The sequence below is a fragment of the Gouania willdenowi genome, chromosome 6, assembly GCF_900634775.1.
Source record: "Gouania willdenowi chromosome 6, fGouWil2.1, whole genome shotgun sequence".
NCBI classification, from domain to species: Eukaryota; Metazoa; Chordata; class Actinopteri; order Blenniiformes; family Gobiesocidae; genus Gouania; species Gouania willdenowi.
Window position 1 is genome coordinate 60,669,478 of NC_041049.1, and position 24,197 is coordinate 60,693,674.

Genomic DNA, 24,197 nt, shown 5'->3' on the forward strand with positions numbered 1-24,197 from the left:
AGGACATAATAAAAGGGTTGATTTTAGTATTTCATAACTATATCGGGCCATTCAATGAAACATTGATTCATAATGAATAATTATTTTTTTTTGAAACACAGCCCTCATTGACAGCATGAGTGAATGTTGTCGTCATTAAAAACGTGGAACAATGACCATATCACTATGACATACAGTATGTAGTTAAGAATTATTAAAATATGTTTCATATCAAGCTTTCCCACATTTTAACATAAAAATAAATACATAAATCTAGGGGTATACGGACACAAAAAAGGCTCAGATGCCCACACCAAAAATATTAAAACACATATTTTAATTGATAAGAAGCCTAGATTGGAAAGAAATATGATTGATATTTGTTTTTAGTGTATTTTACAGCTGATTTAGGGCCCGTTAGCATTAGAGATGCTAACAGAAAGCTAACACAAGAGGAAGGTTAACTTTTATTAGGTTATTTATTTCAGGCTCAGTAATTGTGAATGATTGTAATCAAACTTTAGTGATTGAGAACGAATTGTGATTGACTTTGAGGATAAAAAAAAATATTGTAATTGAATTGTAATTGGAAAAAATGTTTGTAAGTGTATTTGTAATTGAACATGACGAATCATAACTGAAAAATTTACTCGACCCCAACCTGAAAAAATAATGGTATTTTACTTGTGATTGGAAAAAAAAGTTTCTGATCACTGTAATAATAATTGAACTGTAATTGAACATGGGTACATGAAAACATAATTGCACCGGAAAAATCCAACTGACCCCAATCCTGATAGAAGTTTATCAGGAAATGGCATCTAACGCATGAAGTTTCAAACAAAGAAAGCTGCAGCAGCCTCATTTGACATCAATATATATTTGACACTTATTTAGGAAATTAACTTGAATTACGATTACAATAATAAACATTGAAAAATACCATTTTAATAGAAAAGTTACCAGTAGATGTTAGAAAGCATCCAGTGGTCTGATGACGCACAAAGCTTCCTTTAATTATGACCTTGAAGGATATTCAGCCAAAAACATCATGAAATACAATTGACTTACACGTTACTCAAATGTTCAGGGACCATCATTACACTGAGGCTGTTCATGCGTGTCAATTAACAAGCTATGCACAGGAAACGATACATTAGATTGTCTCGATCAACACCACAATTGTTGGAATTGTCAGTGAAAGGATCCACAGACAGATGGGAGACACAGCTGATGTGTTGTTACAAAGCCAGTGTGAGTGGCATGGCCGAGTAAAAACATTTATAGGACACGGTCGACTTGCAGCATGTCTGCAGAGTGAAGTCATGCTATGTGATTAAAAAGTCTTCCCTGATGGTGTGTGCTGAGAGTGGACAGGTCAGGCCAACACAAACTGCCAGTTCGTCAGGAGGATTTTTATTCCTTTGATAACAGAGACGACGGACGTGGCGGGATTGAACTTCAACGTGTTGGCGTCTCCTTTCTTACATTTGTCCCTGAAGACGTAAATGCAGCCGTTGCAGCTAGCAACCTTCCACAGGGAGGGAACGCAGCTCCACACCTCGGGGAAGCGCAGGCGTGTGAAGCTCTCCAACAGAGGGTTGTAGCACACCAGAGAGTCTCCCTCTGCAACGATGAAGATCACATCCATGTGCACCGCGGCGTGCATGCAGCCCGCAAACGGCAGCATGTATGCTTTGATCTGGCACTTTTGTGAGGAGGTGTCGAAGCACTGGATGAGACGCGAAGGCTTGGTAAAAAAGTCCATGTCGTTCTCCTCCCCCCCCAGCAGGTAGATGGTCCCCCCCAGGTTGACCCCAGCAGCCCCCGACACTGCAGTGTCCAGTGGGCTGGTCTCCGTCCACATGTTGTCCTTCACCGTGTAGTAGATGACGGCGTTGGACAGAGTGTCCTGCAACGTTTTGCCTCCCAGGGAGTAGATGGCATCCTCAGAGGCAACTGAAACCATGGTGTGGTGGAGGCGGTCTCTGGGCAGGGGGGCACAGCGCTCCCAGTCCATAGTGTGCATGTTACACTTCCACATGCGGCGAGGGATGGACCCGCCCACCACGTACAGGTCGCCTCCGTGTTTACAGGCAGCGGTAATCTGATGGCATAAACTGTTCTGGCCGCTAACGCTAACCGCGTCGTCCTCGTCGCAATGCAGCGACACAGCCAACGAGTGAGTCCTCGTCTCCTCCTTACCGATCAGATAGATGTGCACATTCTCACCAATCTCCTGCACACGACAGACAAGACATAGAAATTAGTCCTATGAACAAAAACCAAGATGAACTACTTAAAAAAAACATTCATGATAGAAAACAACCTTGAGATTTTCTTGGAGGATTGAAGAAAACTCCTCTCTCTCCACCTTGTTGTGGTTTATCCACGACTCGATGGCTACTTTTGGGTTCTGGGAGCTTGGAACGCCGTCTGAAAGGGATCAGAATTCTAATCTATCAACAGTTGTGTTTGGAAATAATAGCAATCTGTTAAAAAATGTGAGTAAAGTTGAGCTGCACGATTATAGCCGAAATGATAATCACGATTATTTTGATCAATATTGTAATCATGATTATAATCACAATTATTTATCATGTTTGGGGAAAAAAATCTGTGTTTTTAAACAAACTATGTGTACAGTTTACAGTGCAAAATTAAGCTTGAAATAAGAATTATACAAAAAAAAGATTTTTTTTAATCAACCCAAGAATTTTAAATGTACCAAAGGCTAACGGAATAAATACATTATTACAGAGTGCAGAGCCAGTATCTTAAATATTGCTGACGATAAGGTAGGGCTGGGCGATTTTGCCTGAAAAAAAAAAATAAAAATTTGAGTTTCGATTCAATTTTCTTTTTTTTTTTTCAATGCACTTAAAAATTACTGCAGACATCAGATATATTGTCAAAAGTGCATATTTTATAACATTACAATTAAAAAAATTATAAACTCTTCCCTTAGAATTTCAGCAAAGTGAAAAGTCCAAAAAAACAAAAATGGAAAAATATATACATATATGTATTTTTTTTTTTTCTAAACTCAAATTTGCAAAATAAAAATCGTTTTTATCTACAAATTCGATAAATCTATTTTTTGCCCAGCCCTACGATAAGGTTAATTTGATTAAAATGCGATTAATTGTGCAGCCATAGAGTAAAACTTAGACTCCTTGTTATAGTTTTTACCTCCATGCATTGAGAACACTGCACACTATATTCCAAATCAAAACATCAACAAAAATGTATTGATTCTTTAATTACTTTACAGAAAAGTTCCAGTTTTCTATGGGATGTCAGTCCTGGGATTGGGCTGACCACTCATGCTGGTGGTGTGTTACTGTTACCTTTAATGATGTCCAGGAGCAAACAGAGCGGCAGATTGAGAAACTCTTCAGTGTGGTGCAGCTGAGCCAGGTGGATTTTAGCACAGTGTTTACCAGCCGTGTACAGCTCCTGGTCACTGTGTCTGTCTGCAAGCCACATCACCTGCACAGCAGAGAGCAGTCAGGGTTGGGGTCAATTATACTGTAGATATAATCCTGTAATTGATAATTAATTACAATTATAGAGTAACTATAACTGATATTTTAAAGATCTGTTGCTGTCGTAATCGTAATGAAATTGTAATTGAGTTTAGATAATTGACTTTGTAATTGTGAGTGCCATGAAAATTCTATAAAAATAAAAAAAAATCAATTATAAATTAACAAAACTGGAGAACAATGTTATAATTCCATGTACAGTTCTACACTTATGTAGTTAAAAATTATTAAAATACATTTCTAATCAGGCTTTCCCACATTTTACCATTTAAAAACAATTGAAATTGAGGGTTATACAGACATAAAATATTTCCATATTTTCATTGGATAAGAAGCCTAACAAGGTAATCAATAGATAGGAAAAAAATTAGATATGTGTTTGTTTTTAGTGTATTTTACAGCTGATTGAGGGCCCGTTATCATTAGAGATGCTAACAGAAAGCTAACACAAGAGGAAGGTGAACTTTTATTAGGTTATTTATTTCAGGCTCAGTAATTGTCATTAATTATAATTTAACTTTAGTAATTGAGAACGTAATTGTAATTGACTTTCTGAGGAAAAAAAATAATTGCAATTTAATTGTAATTGGAAAAAATGCTGGTCACTAAACATGTAATTGATTTCTAAATGAACATGGGTAATTGAAAACGTAATTGTAAATGAAAAATGTAATTGATATATAAAAAAAAAAAAACCAACAGATAAACAAACAGAAAGTGTGGAAAGTTAAGGCTCTGTTGATCACCTGCAGACAGTTCTTCACTTCCACTGTGCGGGACAGGAAACGGGAGCATTCTTCAAACAGAGCCGTCAGCTGGTACATGTCGGCCATCTCGTACGTGTCCTGCAGGTCCTCCACCCTCAGTTTGATGGTTCCGTGGTAGATGTAGTCGACCAGCAGCTGGAACACGGCAGCGCTGACGTCCTTCAGCTCAATGGATCGGTTATGGGACTCTTTGAGGTTGGAGGTGAACATGGAGCGGAAGAAGCTGCTCTGTGCAGAGAGAACCAGGCGGTGCAGGTGGAACTCTTTGGTCTCCACGATAACGGTGACGTCAGCGAACAAACCGTCCTCCAGGCACAGGTCCATGATGCTCTTCACCACTCGGCTGGAGTGGGAGCGATCGGTGAAAGTGTATCCCAGGAAGTAGTTTTCTTCTCCCACAGAACCCTCCACGCTGAGGCCAGAATCCTCACTGGACTCCATCTTTACTGCACACGCAAACATCAAAGTTAGACACACAAACCTACAAACATCACAGACACACAAACATCACAGTGAGACACACAAACATCACAGTGAGACACACAAACATCACAGTTAGACACACAAACATCAACGTTAGACACGCAAACATCAACGTTAGACACGCACACATCAAAGTTAGACACGCACACATCAAAGTTAGACACGCACACATCAAAGTTAGACACACAAACATCACAGTTGGACACACAAACATCACAGTTGGACACACAAATATCACAGTTGGACACGGGAACATCAACGTTAGACACGGGAACATCAAAGTTAGACACGCAAACATCAAAGTTAGAAACACAAACATCACAGTTAGACACACAAAGCAGACTGAATTCAACAGAAACAAGAGCTCTCAGAGAACACAAAGTTAACCTACACTAAACCAAATATCCTCTTTGACAGATATTAGCAGTTATCTTATGAAGGTCAAAGATACAGTATGTTGAAAAATGGAAGAGCTTCTGGAATGATATGAGCTTGTGTATAAAAAAAATCCACACATGAAATTCATTTCATGTCAGAAATTATGAAAAAAATATGAACCTGAAACCCAAAGAAAACATGTGAAGTCATGGGGGGGGGGGGGGGGGTAAATATCAGTATGCACATTTGTGCATATTTTTTTTGTGATTTCACATAAAATCAGTCAATGACGAACCGAAATGTGATTTTTTCAAATTTTGCCAATGATGACTGATTGGGATTTTTATAATGTTTTAAACTGATCCGGAATTTGTATATTGACCCGGATCCTCTCCAAAATGTAATGCAATCTTCCATGGTGTATGTTCCATCTTTGGTATCAGATTTTGTCAAAATTTGTTAACTCACTCACTGCCATTGACGGCAAATATGCGTCAATTGTTTTTTTCGGCTGGGGTTGCTAGGAGACAGTGTGACGGGGCTCTCCTGTGAATATCAGGCTTCTACTATGGTGTAGTGACCAACTGGAGTCATGTAGGGGGCAGCAGCGCACCTTTAGATGAGAGATTAGCCGTGATTAACACCATCGATGGGGAGGCACACACAGGGATGAAGCAGAAAATGGTGCAACGAGGGAAGACAGTGAAGCTCCCAGCAGCTCGTGAGGCAAAACGACCTACAAACCGGGGCAAGTGGGTCAACTCTGCATGTCCGGGAGGAGGAGGAAGTTGCGTGTGTGGGAACTGACGGGGGAGAGACTTGGAGCAAGGCCAAAAAACAGTAAGAAATCCATTCAATTCTGACCCAGATAACAAAATAATTATAATTTTGCCATCAAAAGCCAGGTATCAATGTTGTCTTTGTAGTTTTATAGAAGGAAGCCAATGTCGAGGTGGTACTAAAGCAAAGAAATAAAAAATGGTTTCAAAGTCACTGACAGGATTTTTCACAAAAACCCTTTTTTCTCAGCTTTTTGCTCTGAAACTGACAATTTGAGCGAAACTTGCCTCTATTCAACTGCTGATTACGGAAGAACGAAACAAGCTAAAAATAAAAAAATAATAATTCTGATGAAAGTAGAGAGTCTGATCTTTCAGATTCTTTGTATTATTGTCATAGTACAAAATATTCTGTGGGTCTTTAAAAATCAGCCAAAATGCTCTAAAACGGCTGGCAGTGAGAGGGGTAGCCGTTCTGAAAATGGATGGCAGTGAATGAGTTAAGCAGTTTTGACATAATCCCAATAAAAAACAGACAATCCAATATTACCTCCTTGGCTGAGGTGGAAAAAATGTGCAGTTGTTTTATACTTGGTTGAGGCAAACCTTTAATATTTTACTTTATTAATCAGGTTGGCAGTCCTTCAAAGTGTCAGATAACCACAGGCTTCACAGTCACAGCTACATTAAACTGTAAAACGAATGAATGCCTCCACCTGCCCGCTTCAGTGTGCACACAGACCCTTAGGGGTAAATGTACCACTGATTAAGAATCACTGGCTTACAGGCCCTGACAGAGATATGCCACACAACACACCACACGGGTTAGGTTCATCTAGAAACTAAAATGTATACATTTTAATCCAGCAATGCTTAAATCGGTTTTGATAAGAGACCTTAAAATGTTATCCACCTAATGTAACGGTTCACACTAATGTATGTTTATAAAGCTCTGATCCGCAGCTACACACTGGCACTAAAACGTATTACTGACACGTTGCAATGAAAATAGTTGATCAATAATAATGGAAGGAGACTCTTAAAGTGTCACATTATTCTATTCTATATCAATCCAGGATCAGCCATTACACAGACCCTCCCACAGGAGGAACACGAGTGCTAGCATTAGCTTCTATTAGCAGCACAGATGCTAACATGCTCAGTCTGGAAAATTTTGAACAACTATTTACTGAAGACGTAGATATATTGATAACTACGTAAAATAAAAGCCATCCCTGTAATTAAGATCGTACAATTCAGCGAGGTTATTTATTTACCTTTAAATCCACAACTTCGTCATTCGTAAGCAGCTGAAATCCAACCGGAAGTAAACAAACTTTCACATCGACTGCAGAACGCTGCTGCCTCCACGTGGCCGGAAGTGTTACTGCTGCTGCAAAATTTGCTGTTTTATTGTACTTAAAATGAACTGCAGTAAATATTGTTGCCTCATAAATTGACTTCGCTACATTTGCTTAACTTGAAATTACTTGAATTAAAGGTGAATGCACAGCTCTGGCTGCTTTCTCCATTTAAAGTTTGACGCCAAGGTTGAAAACCATCCTATCAACTTTGTAGTTAAGTTGACACCATTGCGTGACGTTGGGCGTGCCAAAATAAATGGCAACTGTTTGCAACAAGCCACGTTTAAAAAAGATGTGTGGATTTTCTTTGTTACTTTTGACCAGATTTACAGCAATATTTGTGAAATGTGGGATATAATTTACTCTTCTCATTCAAATATGTCAATGGTAAATATAAAGTCTAAATATAAATGTTAAATATTAAATCTAAAAGTTACATTTAAATATAAATATTAAATGTAAATGTTGCTCAGTGATGTTGAAACATTTCATATTCACCTGACTTCAACTTTATATATATATATATATAAATATAATATATAATATAAATTTAACCCACTCAAAAAAAGTCTTGATTTGTATAAATCATAAAATTAGAAAGTCAGTTATAACAGTGTGTTAGATTTCCAAAAGTAAAAAAGAACAAACACACACAGGACAAATAAGCATGGCAGTGGCTATCTGTACGGTTGCCGTATCAATATACCAACATTCTATCCATACGCAGCGCCCTATATGGCCAGTTTAGGTCACGTGATAGGTCAGTCATTGGTCAGTTTAGGTCACGTGACTAAGAATGAACCTTACCCTAAACCTAACTCTAACCCTAATCCTAAAAATTGTTGCGATATTGAGTGATAACCTAAACCTAACCCTAAGACGCTACGTACTTGTACTTTGGTTACCGTACCAATAGCACCGGGGGTTGTCTGTACGACAACTGTACAAATAGCCACTTTCAATAAGCAATATTTATTAGTTTTTGACACCTGATGTGGAAAGCAATGATTCAGTCCAAGTTATAGCAGTGACATTAGCCTAAATGAAACACGTGCACACGCCTCAGCATGTTATTTCAGTACAAAAGAGGAAGAGATCCAGGCTCTGTCCAATTTATTAAGCTTTTAGTATAACAGTGATCGCAGTATAACTGGCTCATAGCATTAGCATGGCTCATTTTAAGCATTTACATTCAAGCAGCAACTGTGTGGAAAGTATATCAGCTTTTCAGGAGATGCATAGTTAATTGTCATATTTTTCTCCCAGAGACCATTGAGTCCTTTATGTGTTGGATGGTCTTTATTTTGAGTATTTTTAGCCATGTCTTCAGTTTTTTCATAGTCACTAATATTTTGCTTAAGTTCATTGAAATAGAACAGATGTCAAACATGATTATCACACAGCAGTCTAAAGCAGAAATTGTTTACTTTCTTTCAATATTATAGTTAAAAAATTCATAAAAACTCTAAAATATTTGTAATAATACAACATTAGAATTAAAAAAACATCAATTCATCAAATCCCACACATCATCCTGGTCTTTTAGTTTTACATCCATTGCTGGATTCAAACCGTCCATCTACTGTATGTCGTCTCTTCCTGTTGTTGGAGCCAATCACCAACCATGACTCAGTCTGGTCCCACACCAACACGTGTCCCCGAGGGAGGAGATCATTCTCATCATTAGTCATGTGTTATAGTCATGGTGAATGTGGTAAAATCAAAACTGCTCATAATTCTCCTTAAAACCCTGAAATATGTTCCTGTAAAACCAAAGTCAAGTTAAGAAATCATCAGGTAAACATATTTAATTTAATAATGTACCTAGAAGAAGACTATGGAGGTAGATTTGTGTCTTTATTATTCAGTCAAACAAAAAAGTGGATTTGCTAACAAAAATAATGGATTTGTAATAATAATAGTAATAATAATAATAAATTTGCAAACAAAACTAACATTACTAATTTAAAAAAAAATGTTTACAAATAAAAAAAATGTTCTCATAAAACTACATTTTATCTAAGTTCTTTGCATTTTTATTTGTATTTTTAAATTTTTTTGCTTGCGTCTCCCACAAGTTGAAGTTGATCTGCAATCCAAACTTCAGGAAACGCAAACAAAAGATTAAAAAAGGCAAAAATGAACACAAAATGTGTAGTTTCATGAGAACACATTTTTGATTTGTAAACATAACTAGCATTTTTTTTAAAAAATAGTAATGTTTTGTTTGCAATTCTTTTTTTTTGTTAATTGAATAATGAAGACACAAATCTACCTCTATAGAAGAAGACTTATCCATGTCAGATCTAATTACATCTCCCATCAGGCAACATGTGTTAATCTGTGAAATAAAACGCAGGATTTATAAGATATAAAAAAAAAAGAAAAAGAAAAAAGCTTTAGTCATGTTTAAATTAGACACAGATTTGATGCCTGTGGTGGTGAAGTCACAGCTGATAAACCAGCTCTGCTGTGTTAGAGTCATAGATGTCTACTGTCCTGTTGTCGCCGGTGCAAACGCGGCCGTTGGGATATCGTCCAACCACGATAAGGTCGTACACTGGATGCCACGCGGCCTACGGAACAACCACAACAATCACTGGTATGAAAAGGACGTTTAAAACAAACAAACACATGATTAAAACATTCTACAGGAGTTTTCTCTTGTTTCAAAGTACATATAGAACATAATGAGAACATTGAAGTGTAACCACAGACCCTAGAATAGCTGATTATTAAAACTGTGGAGCATTTTGTCTCGTGCAGATACCGGCTAAGTAATAAAATCAACATCCAACCCCATGATATAGCTAAATAAATAATTTAAAAAGACTAAGTATTATATCAGGGGTGTCAAACTCATTTTAGTTCAGGGGCCAAATACGGAGCAGTTTATCTTAAGTGGGACGCAAATTTTAGGTGGGAAAACGAGTAATTTAATCATTATTGTGCTCTATTTTGCACTAAAATATGTACGCGCTGATAATATCAAAGCAATAAGTGACAGAATTCAGCTGCTGTAGGGTCTTCAGTTTCAATTTGTTTCTTGATTTTGTGACCAATTTTTATGTAATTTGGGAAGATTTTGTGGATACATTTGAGGAAAATTGCAGGATTTTGGAAGAATTGAGAGTTCTTGTAACAATCTGAGATAAAAAAAAACAATAACTGGCATCATGTGATATGCGCATAGGGGAAAAATTCTTTCAATTTGTGTATTAATTTGGAGATATCGAGCTGATGATTTGTGGTTTCTCTGACTTTTTTGCTTCATGCTGCGGGCTGAAAAGAATGTTCTAAAGCAGTGGTTCTCAAACTGTTTTGGCTTAAGTTCTCCTTTTTTCTTTTTTCTGAATCCAAGTACCCCCTTTGTCCGACTACAACATTTTGCTTAGAAAGCTAAAAAAGAACAAACTATAAAGCATAATGATGGAATTTACGGAAGCCCTAAAGGGCCATGATTTCATACATTTTTTTCCCTCCGTTTTCCCGTGATAACGGGATAATTATCTCGAGATAACGAAACAATAGTGTAGTATAATAAATAATTGCAGGAAACATCATTCAGTGTAACAGATTAGCAGTATGACCAAATGAAGACCATCAACGTCGGCAGTAAATTTGGTCACGTTGCAATACATGATCACAGACATATTGAATATTCAATATTTATTGTGTCGGTGGTTGCACTTTGTTGACGGTCCCTGTGCAACATCTCAGCGTCAGCTGCTCATAGTAAACAATGGGATATTTTCTGCTAAAATGATCAATAATTGTATTGAAGATCAGCTCGTTGCAGCTTGTAGCTCATTGGCTATCTCATAATGTTTAGAATGTGACATTTTTGGGTTTCATTTCTTTACTGAAGTCCTGATGTGGTGATCTACATGCTCCTGCTCCTCTGACATTGTTACACTGAATGATGTTTCCTGCAATTATTTAATATACTACACTATTGTTTTGTTATCTCGAGATATTTATCCCGTTATCACGGGAAAACCAAGTCACGAGATCTCGAGAAAATTAAGTCGTTATCGCGGGAAAACGGAGGAAAAAAAAAGTATGAAATCATGGCCCTTCAGGGCTTCCGTAGGAATTAACAAGTGATAACACAAATTTTAAAGAATCTCAATTTGTAAATAAGTGGAAAGAAACAGTATTTAGTGCAGTGGGTTTTTTTTAAAAATTGTGACCCCATTTTGATTTCAAGAATTTCTGTTGACCCCAAATATTTTTTTTTTTGTAGAATTAGACAGTTGTTGATCATGTTTGAGCTGAGATATTTATGTATTTATTTTTACTGCAATTTAGTTGAACTAGATTCATATTTCACAAAGTGAAAGTACATGAATACAGTTGTTCAAGGTTGTGTTTTGATTAAAAAAAAGAATAGTTAAAAAAAATTAAAAAATCTATTAAAATTTTAAAGAAATTTAATGCGACTCCATTTAAACTCCAAGCGACCCCACTCGGGTTCCCCACACCAAGGTTGAAAAACACTGATTTAGTGGCTCCAGAATAGATTTTTTTCTGTAGTTTTTATTATTTCTGGTCAACTCACACCTGGGGTGGGACATTTTATTTGTTAATTTTCCACTGTCTCAAGTACCCCCTGTAGTGCCATCACGTACCCCCATTTGAGAAACACTGTTCTAAAGGGCCGGATTTGGCCCCTGGGCCTTGAGTTTGACACATACTGTATGTATTACATGATCTGTATCTTCCATGGTCATTCTGGAGCTGCAGGTCCTTCAGTCTTTTCACAAGACGGAAAAAACATGACAAATCAAGAACTGAATGTTTGCACCACAGACAATAATTACCAGACTTTGGGGCAATGAAGCACCTTTAAAAACACAGAAGTCTGTAAATCAAACGTTCACACTGCTTATTGTTTACATATATATTAGGGGTGTGTATTGCCTGGCATCTGGCGATACGACTCATATCCCGATACATAGGTCATAATTGTTTGCATGATATAGTGATCCAAAATGTATCTTTTTCGTGGCAGCTTTACACCTCCATATCTCACAAATGCCACTAGTTTCTTCGACCCTCCAAAGTTTTCATATTGCACCACAATCTCGTATGTTTTGTATGGTTACAGAAAACACCAAAATGTGATCAATTAACCATCACAATGTTAAAGAAAGACAGTATGTTTGATGGAGGGCCTAATGCTGTTAATGTTATTTCTGTGGTTTATCAACTTCAAACTGCTGGAACGATTATTGTTCAAAGATTAAATTAAATGCAAAAATGTACTAAAGAACAATAGTCAAATGTATATATGGTACTTGAATATCTATCAATCCATCCATGCTCATCATTAAGAGGAATACAGGATGTTTTCACTAATTCTGGTTAACTTGAAACAACATTCGCACACACATTAAAACTTTTCAGAAAGACAGAAAGTAGCCTCACACACATGCTGCTCATTTCTAATCATGCAAGCAATAAAAAGACGCTGCCCTTTATGAATGAATTTATTTATTGTGAAAAGTAGCAAAAGTGCATCCATAGAATTCCAGTTTTTAACTGGCTTTAAAATAATACTCTGACATAACGGTAACAGTAACAAACTGTGTCAATAGCTCAAAAGCACAAAGACTCCAATGAAAGTTTCATTTTTTCCTCTTCTGGGCTTCTTTCTGTTTAACACTCACAGATTTGGTTTTGGTCCCTGTTTCTTCCAGGGAAGCTAATTTTTTCTTGAGCTTTGCATCCATTGCTGGGCCCCTTCGGTCCCTGGTTGAACGCTGCTGGTTCATTCTCTGGCTTCTCCCAGTGTTTTCAGACTTTTCCTCTTGCACTTTGTGCCGATTGTTGGCGAATGACTCATTTCGATCCCAAACCAGCAGGGTGACCCCTGGAGAGGAAATAAGAGCTTTTATTTAGCAGTACATGTTTCCTTAAGATTTTAATTTATTCAAGCAGATCGTAGCACATCTGTAAAGGTTGTTAGTCCCCCAGGTGTGCACATCGTACATTAAAATCCTTCAAGTAAAACCGAATACCATTGAAGGCACATCTGAAAGACTTACCCATCCCAGATGCTAGCACATCACCCATTGGACTGAATTTGTTGGTCTAAAAGTATAAAAACAAGAATACAGTCATCATCCCACGCTAGATTGGTTGTCATTATACCTCACAACCTTTTCCTAAATGTCCTAAATCCAAGAACTCAGATACATACATAAGAAAATATTATCACATCAGAATATAAAATTACTAACAGTTTCTTAGAAAAGCTGTCCCCTTTGAAGATACCTCCAACATAGTAAAAAAAGACGGCACAAGGACAATAACTCAGGCAAAAAATATTTGCGCACTTCTCATTTTCAAACTTCATCAAGATATTGATACCCTGAAGCACACACCGAATTTGGTTATCCTATCTTAAACAATTTCTGAGAAAAGATGTCCCCTTTGAAAATACTTCGAACAGTTAAAAAAAAATAGAAAAAGAGCAATAACTCCGGAAAAAATTATTGCGCGCTTCTCATTTTCAAACTCCATCAAGGTATTGATACCCTGAAGCCACACACCAAATTTGGTTATTGTATCTTAAAGGGTTTCTGAAAAAAAGTTGTCCCCTAACTCAGACGGACGGACGCACGTAGCTCAAACATTGATGTCAACAACCTACTGTTGTGAGAGTTATGCGTTTTATTTTAATTTAAACTCACAGATTTGATGCCTGCGGCTGTGGAGTCGTACAGCTGATACACCAGCTCTGTAGTGTTGGAGTCAAAGATGTCGATGGACCTCTGGTCACCGGTGGCAACACGGGCATCAGGGTATCGCCCGGCCACTATCAGGTCGTACACTGGATGCCATGTGGCCTACGGCACAACATTACAGTCATCTGTTAATTCACTCTGGGCTCTATTCTCCCATGCGTAAGTTTTAACCTTTGGAGCTATGTTGGCATTCCTTAGATCATTTATATATATATATATTTATATATGTTCTTTACATTTGTTTATAGCTCCAAAGGTGTCATAATTTAGCAAACAACACTTAATGACAGCCTTCATGACACATTCATGCTAAAGACAGGTGTCATGTCAATAATGTCAGCATTATGTATAAAACTTCAGATAAAGTGTTACCAAAGGGGTAATCATTGCCCAGCTCTATTTTTTTAATGAAAGAAGCTTTGTTTTCATTTTTTTTCCTACACCTGTAATTCTAAATAATACGACTTCATAGAAAGCTTTAACAACACTGATTGAAGGACATGTGCATACAGAAGACTGACCTTGATTGGTGTGAGGTGTTGAAACTGCCTGTGTGGATGCTGGATAACGCACTGTGGTTTGGACCAATCAGAGGAGCCGTAGACTCGTATCTGGTCGTGTTGATCTGTGGTGAGTAACTTGGAGCAGTCTGATGGGTTGAAACAGGCTGAAAGGACATGTTTTTATTCAAAATTGTGTTTTATTAAATGCCAGTTTTAAAACATGGTTTTACAACAAGAAAACTTTACCAGAGTTGACCGCTCTCTCATGTGGCATTTCATGGAGGAAACTCTTCTTGTCTTTGATGTTCCTCAGGTCCCAAAGCTTCACCGTGTGGTCGACAGAAGCCGTTGCCAGCAGCCAATCACATCGGGTGTTAAACTCAGCGTGGGTTACTTTGGCTTTGTGTAACTTCGCATTAAAAATCTGAAATATTAGAAAAGTAGCAATGAAAGATTAACAACACTTCACTGCCCATCCATGATCCTGTCCTATCAAAATAAGACTTTGTCTAAAAATAAGGCTCTGTTAAAACATCAGAGGTCTTACATATAAATGATGCCTCAGATTAAACTACATTATCCTTGTTACTAGAACATAAAGACAAACCGTTTGTCCATCAACACTCAGAAGTACAAGTTGTCCAGTGTTGTCTCCGGTCACAAGCATCTGTCGGCTCACAGACACATCCAGACAGCAGTACCAAAAACTGAGGAATAGGAAAAAAAAAACTCATTAAATATCACATGAATAAAAAAAATTTTAATTCAGAAAAATGTGGAATAAGTGCATATTTAGAGAAATACAAGGAGCCAATGCCAAAATGTCACAAACTTGCAAATAGCTGGGTATTTTTTTTTTTTCAAACCAAGCACAGGCTTCCTTTATAAACATTACATGTGCTTCCATTTCCTTACTACATTTTTTTTTCACTTTGCATGGCTAAAGGCTGGAAATGGTCCAACTGGCCAAACAATTTTGGTTTTTTTTAGTATAGGAGTGAGCTCTTTTCTTTACCGTAATTTCCGGACTATAAATTGCACCATTATATTGGCCGCATTCCAATAATTTAACAATTTTGTAAGAAAAATCCACACAAAAGCTGCGACGTAACATATTGGCTGATGAGGGTTCCCTTCAAATGACTCGGCCAATCAGAACGGGTAGGTAGGCGGGCTGCTGTACTGAAGTTAGGTTTCATTTCCTTCTCCACATGAAGTCACCTCCTCACTGTTCCACGTCTGCATATCAGTCCCTTTTACAGCTTTTTATGGTCACTTTTACTTTATACAGGCTGCCGCAGTGCTCCATCTGTGACAACATTTATCCATGTCTTTGCCATGATTAGGGTGTGTATATGATGATGAAATGACTGATCAGAATGATTCAGTGGGAGTGTGAACTTTTTCTCGTTTCATCCTTGTGGGTTACCGTAGCACGATGTGAGCCAGCCCCCTCTTTGTATACCCTTTGAGTAGACTATGTGTGTGCCACAGGCATGTTTAATTTTTTTATTCCCACTATGCTGAGATGCTAAGGGAAGAGTTTATCTTTTTTTTTTTTTTAAAGTTGTAATGTAATATGTTATATGTAGTTATTCGATTTCTTTATCAGAAAATTGAAGCTACTGTGAAGATACTGTTGCACTTTAGCTTAAACCTGGGTTAAAGCTTGAAATTGCTGAATGAGAGAGCCTCACTTACCTTTTTGTTTTGGGATTGTTCTATGCATTTTAACTCTTGACAATCACAGCAATAAAGTTGCACTTTTGACGATATATATGTCTGCAGTATTTTTTAAGTGCATTAAAAAAAAAAAAAATCAAAAATCAAATTGAAACTCAAAATTTTTGGCAAAATCGCCCTACACTGAACCAGTGTGTGGAGTTGCTTTGAAATTCTGCAGAACAAAGTCAGATAATGGGAAAAAAAATGTTATGCTCCTGAAAAATTGATTTTAAACTCTGCATTGAGATGATTGAATTTCAAAGGTATCTACAGCCCAACCACAGCGTGTGATGAGACCTGGGCAAGGCCACAGTTGCTAGGATTTGGGTTCTGTGAGTAACTTGGTAATAAGACCCAAACTATCTGCATGGACTTTGTAAATGTCAAGCATCAGTCTTCTCACCAGACATCATGGTGATCATGTCTACAGTCCTGAGTTCTGGAAAGCGTGGTGGGGGGGTGTCCCTCAAAGCTCTGCAGGGTCAGCGTGCCCTGACCAGAGGCTAGGTAGACCCTGGAAGAGTCTGTGGGGCTGAACTTCATCCCTCCAATGGAGTCCCCCGCACCGTTCTGTGCACACAAACACAGGGTAATGACAACTGGAGGCTCAAAATACAGCGTGTTGCTTCTGTGGCAGAAAGCTATCCCACTCACCCCCTGAATAAAGGTGTTCTTTGTTGGCTGCTCAAAGTCCCACAAATAAACGTCTCCTCCCTTGGACGCTGCAGCTAGCGTGCTGGGATGAGTGGGATGCCACTCCAAGCAGGTGATCCTGCGGTCAAATGGACTGGTGGCTCCATGGAAATGATACGACGATAGAGAGCGAATAAAAGGCTCCTGAAGACACTAGAAAACAAACACGAATACAGACTGATGTGTGTTGAATTAGGGAATTAGGCGTGTAACGAACCTACTAACTTCAGATACAATACTAAATATTGCAGCCTTGAGTATTGACCGATATCAATCAATCAATCAATCTTTATTTGTATAGCGCCAAATCATAACCAATGGTATCTCAAGGCACTTTACAGTAGAGCAGTCTTAGGACGGACTCTTCATTTTATGGATACACACATATGCATATATACGTATATACACATACATATGTATCCCACACCCAACATGAATTCATCATGGCGGCAAGGAAAACCTTCTGTTAAGCAGCAGGAACCTTGTGTGGATCCCATTCCTATGATGAACAGCCATCCACGTTATGCTGTGTTGGGTGTGTGCAGAGGAAAGGGTGGAGACAGAGCCGCTGAGTCTCTGTAACTCCACACTGAGGATCCCACGGACCTGCAAGACAAAAGCCAGAAGGAGTACAGGAGCAAACACACAAGGGAGTAAGCAGACATAGAGGGAGTGTTTGAAAGAGGAATGGGACCCTCTCCGGTCCCTCTCTAACCTAAATGACCTCTCTCTTAACGCCCTCTCCAACCTCTCTCCAACCGAGCATATTAGCACAAAGCCTAAATACACTTAATTTGTAGTGTGGAATTTTCAAGGTCTGTGAGTGTGAACAAGGAAAAGCTATTGTGTATCAAAAACGAAAAGAAAATATAAATTTATCTGTACGTTGTACGACAACTTTCAAAGTGTGTAATATGCTTTTTTTGGGTATTTAATTGAAATCATATGAAAATATGACTAAATTAATTTATTAACAGCAGCAGTGGCTGAAAAACAGGATCCTGAAAATTTATTATTTGTAACTGTAATGTGGGAAAAGGGGGTGGGACTTCACTAATACGTTTATAGTTCCACCCAACTTAACCTAACTCATTTTTGCACTTTTCACAGGTATTTCAATTTCTAATAGAATCGCAGAAATGACTAGTAACAAAGTATAAATACTTTGCTACCGTACTTTAATTTTCTCTGCTATCTGTACTTGAGTATTTATTTTTTGGGCGACTTTTTACTTTAAATCCTTACTTTAACAAATATCTGTACTTTCTACTTTTTTAAAAAATGAGCTAGTTACTTTTTAGACTTTCAAAGATGATGTCAAAGCTGGAGGAGCCATGTAGCAGTTTTCTACAAGTTCTTAAAAATGTTAAACTCAAAGCTACTCTGGCTTTTATTGAACATTTGCACTTTTTTGGACACTTTTTGTTACAGATTGTATCTATAATGAGATTCTCCAGGTGTTCAAATGTAACAGATTTAACAGTTTTCTACAAGTTCTTAATAAAAAAAAAAAATTTAAAAAAAAAAAATGGAATTTGCTGGTTTAAAAACCCAGTTTTATTATTGAAGGGACATTTGTTTTACTTTTTACTTAAGTACATTTACTAGCATGTACTTTTTTTAAAAAAAAAACTTGTACTCAAGTAAGGGAGCAACTTCAAAACTTTTACTTTGACCAGAGTCATTTTTTATTGGCAGTGGCTATCCGTACGTAGCCATATCAATATACCGACATTCTATCCGTACGTAGTGCCCCTCATTGGCCAGTTTAGGTGACGTGATTAAGACGCTATGTACTTGTACTTCGGTTTGCTATTAATATATAGATTCCTAAACGACGCTACGGACATGCTACGTATTTATGAATTGTTGTGATATCCATACGTAGCGGCCCTCATTGGCCAGTACTTCTGCCCTAAATTCCTAAACTATGTTATGGACTAACCAACCCTAACCCAAAACTACGTTACGGACTAACTAACCCTAACCCACGTTACGGACTAGCTAACCCTAACCTAACCCTAAACTACGTTACGGACTAACTAACCCTAACCCTCAACTACGTTACGGACTAACTAACCCTAACCCACGTTACGGACTAGCTAACCCTAACCTAACCCTAAACTACGTTACGGACCAACTAACCCTAACTGTAACCCTAACCCTAAACTACGTAACGGAATAATTAACCCTAAACCTAAACTACGTTACGGAATAATTAACCCTAAACCAAAACTACGTTACGGACTAACCTAACCCTAAACTACATTACAGACTAACCTAACCCTAAACTACATTACAGACTAACCTAATCCTAAACTACGTTACGGACTAACCAAACCCTAAACTACATTACAGACTAACCTAATCCTAAACTACGTTACGGACTAACCAAACCCTAAACTACATTACAGACTAACCTAACCCTAAACTACATTACAGACTAACCTAATCCTAAACTACGTTACGGTCTAACCTAATCCTAAACTACATTGCGGTCTAACCTAACCCTAAACTACGTTACGAACTAATCTAACCTCCTGAAGTGGATTTGAATTTCTTGCACGGAATGATCACATGACTTCCGGTAACGTCATAGGCCACGTATCTTCTTCTTCTAATGGTTTCCGGCAGGCTGTACACTAAAAGAAGCGTAATGCTGCCCTCTTCTGTTCACTTAGATTCACTCCATTTTAGATTATCAAATAGAGGTTGGAAGATTGGAGATACCTCACGACTGCCTTATCTATTAAAATCGACTCTGTTCTTGGTGCAAATATTGACTTTATTGAAAACACTGTCAGCCCAAGAGTTGAAAGTTCTTTAAATAACATTCCCCTTTCAACAGAATAACATCTACAGGCCAATAGAACATGGGAAATAGTCTCAAGTTGCCCACACTGACAAAACCCATCCGGATGTTTGCCTATTTGATTTAAATATGCAGCTAGTCCACAATGCCCCAGTCTTAATCTGGTTATCTTAACTTGATTTGATCGGCAAGTTGCCCACAGGAGTCTAGTGCCCTGCACACAAGGTTGACACTTAAAATAATGCCTCCCTCTAGACTCATTCTCCCACTCCCTTTGCCATTGCTGATACACAGTAGCTTTGAAAACACTGACACACTCAGCCTTCCCCAATCGGACCTCATATTCAATTTCCGTCTCGAGAAGAGCCTTCTTTGCTAGCCTATCAGCAGCTTCATTCCCCACAATACCTGAATGAGATGGGATCCAGGAAAAAACAATACTAGACCCCATCAACTCTATCCGGTGAAGGCAACACAAAATCTCTACCACAGTATCTATCCTAGCCCCGGAGGGATGGTCAGAAATTGCCTGTAAGGCAGCCATGGAATCCGAATATATATACGACATCTCAGGTTTATTTCGTTCAATCCAATCTAAAGCCCACCTAATGGCTAACAACTCAGTCGTGAACACAGATACATGCATACTTTTCCCAATTTCATTTTTCATAATGTAGACTCCAAGACCGGCTTTTCCTGATGTCGGATCCTTAGACCCATCTGTAAAAATGTGACAAGCTGTTTCTTTATTTAGAGCCACAAATTCATTTACTTGGCCACAAACAAAACTCTTATCCAGCCCCAGCATGCCCAATTGAACGTCCGGCTCTGGCAAAAGCCAGAATGGGACAGGGGACCACATTAACTCAGCAACACTCCCGTTCTCCAAACCCACGTTACCAGCCAGCTGACAAATATGTCTCAAAAAATGCGCTTTTCCCTCCCTCTTTGCAAACTCCCAACAATCCTCCAAGAGGCAGTTGGCCGCAGATTTATGCTGCAGTCCTGCTAGTCTGGTCCAGTACTGGAGCCCCAGCTTCTGCCTTCTAATTTTTAAAGATGTTTCCCCCATTTCAACCAACAGTGCAGGTATGGGCGTGGTTCTAAAAGCTCCACTGCACACTCTTAAGGCTTTTGCTTGAACTCTGTCCAGCTTTTGTAACACAGTTTTTGCCGCAGCCCCAAATACAAAACAACCATAGTCCAATGCAGATCTTATCATTGCTCTATAAATCATAATCAGAGTTGACCTATCTGCTCCCCAGTCACTGCCAGCCAAATTACGAAGTACATTAACAACTTTTTAACACTTACCAACAGTCTTTTCAATATGCGTATTCCATGTTAGCCTCTCATCCATCCACATTCCGAGAAATTTAAACACTTTTACCTTTTCTAACTGGTTTCCATATAAATACAAAGTCATTTGTGGAATTTTCTTTTTCAGGCCAAAGATCATGTACTTACTTTTAGATGCTGAAATCCTAAAACCCCACATTTTTGCCCAGTGTACTACTTGATCCAGGGCTACCTGAGTTTGCTTGATTAAGTGTTCTAAATTTTTACCCCTATGCCAAATAGCGCCATCATCTGCAAACAGGGATTTTCCAAAACCTGGATTAACACCCTGAAAAATACCATTTATCATTACATTAAATAAAACAGGGCTAATTACAGATCCTTGAGGCGTACCATTCAAAAATACTAACGATTTTTGAAAGTTGATTTTCTACTCTTACCTGTATTCTTCCCCTAATGCCAGCATCAAAAATTTTAAACAGCAAACCCTCCCGCCACATACTGTCATAAGCCTGTTCTATATCGAGAAAAACTGCCACCACAGCCACCTTATTAACCACTGCCCTTCGGATATCCTGATCCAATACTGCAACCGAGTCCATGGTATTTCTTCCAAACCTAAATCCATTTTGATAATTCACAAAATAATCATTTCTTTCTAAAAAATACACAAGTCTATTAGTGACCATCCTCTCCATCACCTTACATAGCACTGAAGTCAATGCAATAGGTCTATACGACGACAGAGAAGAGGGATCCTTTCCCAGCTTCAAGATTGGAATTACTACAGCATGTTTCCACACCCTTGGCATCGATCCAGCTTCCCAAATGTAGTTAAACAAGGCATGGATCTCTTCCAGCACTGGCTCATCCAGATGCTGCAAAATCTTATAACTTATCTAATCTTGTCCTGGTGAAGTATTGGCCCCAGCCTCTACTGCATCTTTAAGCTCTTTAAAAGAAAAATACAGATTAAACGAGCTGTTCGTGTCTTCACTGCATGTTAATTTCCAATTATTATCTCGCAGAACTTCATTTCTCATTCTAAGACTTTCATCCCCCAAAACTGTCGAGTTATGCACTTCTTGAAATACTTCTACACACATATCAGCTTTTTCTTTGCTACAGACAGCTTCTGCGCTGCTATTCTTTAACACAGGTATAGCAGTATTACTCCTTTTCCCCACCATTCTATGAATCCGAGCCCAGATTTCTTTAACTTGGGTTCTTGGTCCTATCGTACTACAGAACTCCCTCCAACATTTATTTTTTGCCCCCTTAATTGTTTTCCGAGCCAAAATAGGCCACGTATGAATAGCACTCAGTGGTTTTCCGTACGGACAGCCACCTTCGTTTTTTATCAGAATCAGAATCATCTTTATTCGCCAAGTGTATGTTGTACACACGAGGAATTTGACTCGGTCAACTGTGCTCTCTCCAATAGTGAAAACATTCAATAATAAACAATCAACTAGAAGAGATGATAATAAGTATAAACATAAGTATAAATATAAACAGTAGTTAGACTAGAATGTGCAAATAACAAGATGATAATAATAATAATAATAATAGTATAAAAAAATAAAAAATAAATACAAAATAAAAATTAAAAAAAATAAGATAAAAAGAAGGAAAAATAATAGAAAAGAAAGGTAATAATAAAATATAATATTAATAAAAGGAAAATAGTGCAGTAGAGCATTGATAAGTAGTGCAGGAGAACATTTAAATTAAAGGTATGTACATGAACATTCTCAGTGTCAGATTGATCCAGGGTTGTTATGTTTGGTTCCAGGGTTTTTTCACAGAAACAGGACTGACAAGTATCTGTATCAAGTATCTGTACTTTTACTTGAGTATTGAAGACTCGTACTTTTGCCATCTCTCCGCGTGATTAATGAGACTGCAGGCCGTGGTAAAAAAAGGATAAACAATGCTGAGTCACTACTCCACTTACCTGTCTTAACTGTGAGTGCACGCCTTGTCCCAGAGTGTTCTGGTAAATGTAGTGCAGGATGCTTCCATGAACACCTCTCCTGGTCCTCTGTGACCCCACACACTTCAGAGCAGCTCCTGCGGGACGCAGACCTTCACAATAAGAGTTTGGTAATATCAAGACTGGGTGTCCTGTGTGCAGTGCCTGCCTTTTGTGGAGGTCTCTCCTTCTTTCCTCCGTCTATGATGTGTTCCAGACATTATGGTGGATCCGTCATGCTGAGGTTTCCTCTTCACTTTAACCTTTGACTCTGATCCAGACGACTTGGAGAGTTTGGTTTTCATTTCTCACTGTTTGAAGTCACTGTGGTGTGTTCCTTTGTCCAGTAAAGGTTAAGGCTTCCTCTCACCTGTAAGGTGAACAGGTTAGAGCTGCAGTTACAACTCCTAATGTCTGCTAACCACTGCATCCGTGTTTTGTAACGAACACGTGTTCTCGCTACTGACCGATAGGGGCGGTAGAGATCAACCAGGAAGTCTATGGCCATGTTTGTAGTTTTTCCCCCTTTCTTCTTGATATTTTGGCACAGTATTCAAAATTGGATCAAACATAAAATTCCATTATTTCCAGCCTTATCTAGAGATGACGTAATTTTTGGTATTATCTTGCAAAATAAAAATGGTGAAGTCTGCTGAAACATGATTTTATGTTTAGGGTACTAAAATCATCCCTCAAATGTATTGTTTTCTTAAACAAATTTAACTTTTATATGAAGTCTTGTAAATGATGTAAAAGCAAAAAAAAAAGTTTTGATAATGTAATAAAAGAATGCCTTCAACTTTATTGTTTATCACTGTTTTTTTACATTTTATTTTATCTCTTCTTTTTATTCTAAATTAATGACATTGATTGATATTTGCTTATTATTGTTTCACTTTTGATGTGATTTTTTTCAACTATGCTCAAACAATATTTCCTGTTTTGTTTTATTGTGTTTTTTATGATTGTTTATCATAATACGGTTAAATCTTGAGTGAATTGAACAAATTACAAGTTATTGTAAGTTGATGTTCCCTTGGCAAGTTGTTATTTTGACATTTTGTTATAAATTGAAAAATGCCGTATTTGTTTATTCTTGTACGTATTTGTCAATAAAATTAAAAATAATTCTTCATCTTT

At 37.9% G+C, this 24,197-nt stretch overlaps 2 protein-coding genes across 4 annotated transcripts; both read right to left on the bottom strand.

The window, feature by feature from the left end:
- Positions 1-299: 299 nt before the first annotated feature.
- On the bottom strand, positions 300-7,298 carry kbtbd4 (kelch repeat and BTB (POZ) domain containing 4). 3 transcript variants are annotated; one of them, XM_028449053.1, is made up of 6 exons: positions 7,212-7,269; positions 5,769-5,973; positions 4,274-4,740; positions 3,330-3,471; positions 2,309-2,415; positions 300-2,218 (listed from the first exon to the last, which is right to left on the bottom strand). In XM_028449053.1, the coding sequence occupies exons 2-6, from the start codon at positions 5,800-5,802 to the stop codon at positions 1,358-1,360; spliced, it is 1,611 nt and encodes a 536-aa protein (XP_028304854.1). In that variant the 5' UTR covers positions 5,803-5,973; positions 7,212-7,269; the 3' UTR covers positions 300-1,357. The 3 variants fall into 3 exon arrangements, with proteins under 3 accessions (XP_028304854.1, XP_028304856.1, XP_028304855.1); XM_028449055.1 differs by lacking the exon at positions 5,769-5,973 and having other exon boundaries at positions 7,212-7,298; XM_028449054.1 differs by lacking the exon at positions 5,769-5,973 and having other exon boundaries at positions 4,274-4,775; positions 7,212-7,275.
- Positions 7,299-12,781: 5,483 nt separating this feature from the next.
- On the bottom strand, positions 12,782-23,532 carry ddb2 (damage-specific DNA binding protein 2). Its single transcript, XM_028449862.1, has 10 exons — positions 23,227-23,532; positions 23,040-23,155; positions 16,933-17,124; positions 16,682-16,848; positions 15,161-15,260; positions 14,800-14,977; positions 14,572-14,717; positions 13,997-14,152; positions 13,349-13,394; positions 12,782-13,173 (listed from the first exon to the last, which is right to left on the bottom strand). Exons 1-10 carry the CDS (start codon positions 23,360-23,362, stop codon positions 12,929-12,931), a joined length of 1,482 nt encoding a protein of 493 aa, XP_028305663.1. The 5' UTR covers positions 23,363-23,532; the 3' UTR covers positions 12,782-12,928.
- Between the last annotated feature and the right edge of the window lie 665 nt (positions 23,533-24,197).

Bases quoted from the DNA above. Each gene is read 5' to 3' on its own strand.
- kbtbd4 (XM_028449053.1), bottom strand. From the start codon at position 5,802: ATGGTGTTAATCACGGCTAATCTCTCATCTAAAG. The intron at 3,472-4,273 runs GTGATCAACAGA...TCTGCTGTGCAG, and splicing joins AAGTGAAGAACTGTCTGCAG to GTGATGTGGCTTGCAGACAG. The intron at 2,219-2,308 runs GTTGTTTTCTAT...TGTCGTGTGCAG, and splicing joins TCCTCCAAGAAAATCTCAAG to GAGATTGGTGAGAATGTGCA.
- ddb2 (XM_028449862.1), bottom strand. From the start codon at position 23,362: ATGAAAACCAAACTCTCCAAGTCGTCTGGATCAGAGTCAAAGGTTAAA. The intron at 23,156-23,226 runs GCAGGCACTGCA...TGCGTCCCGCAG, and splicing joins AGGAGAGACCTCCACAAAAG to GAGCTGCTCTGAAGTGTGTG. The intron at 14,718-14,799 runs GTAAAGTTTTCT...ATGTCCTTTCAG, and splicing joins TGAGAGAGCGGTCAACTCTG to CCTGTTTCAACCCATCAGAC.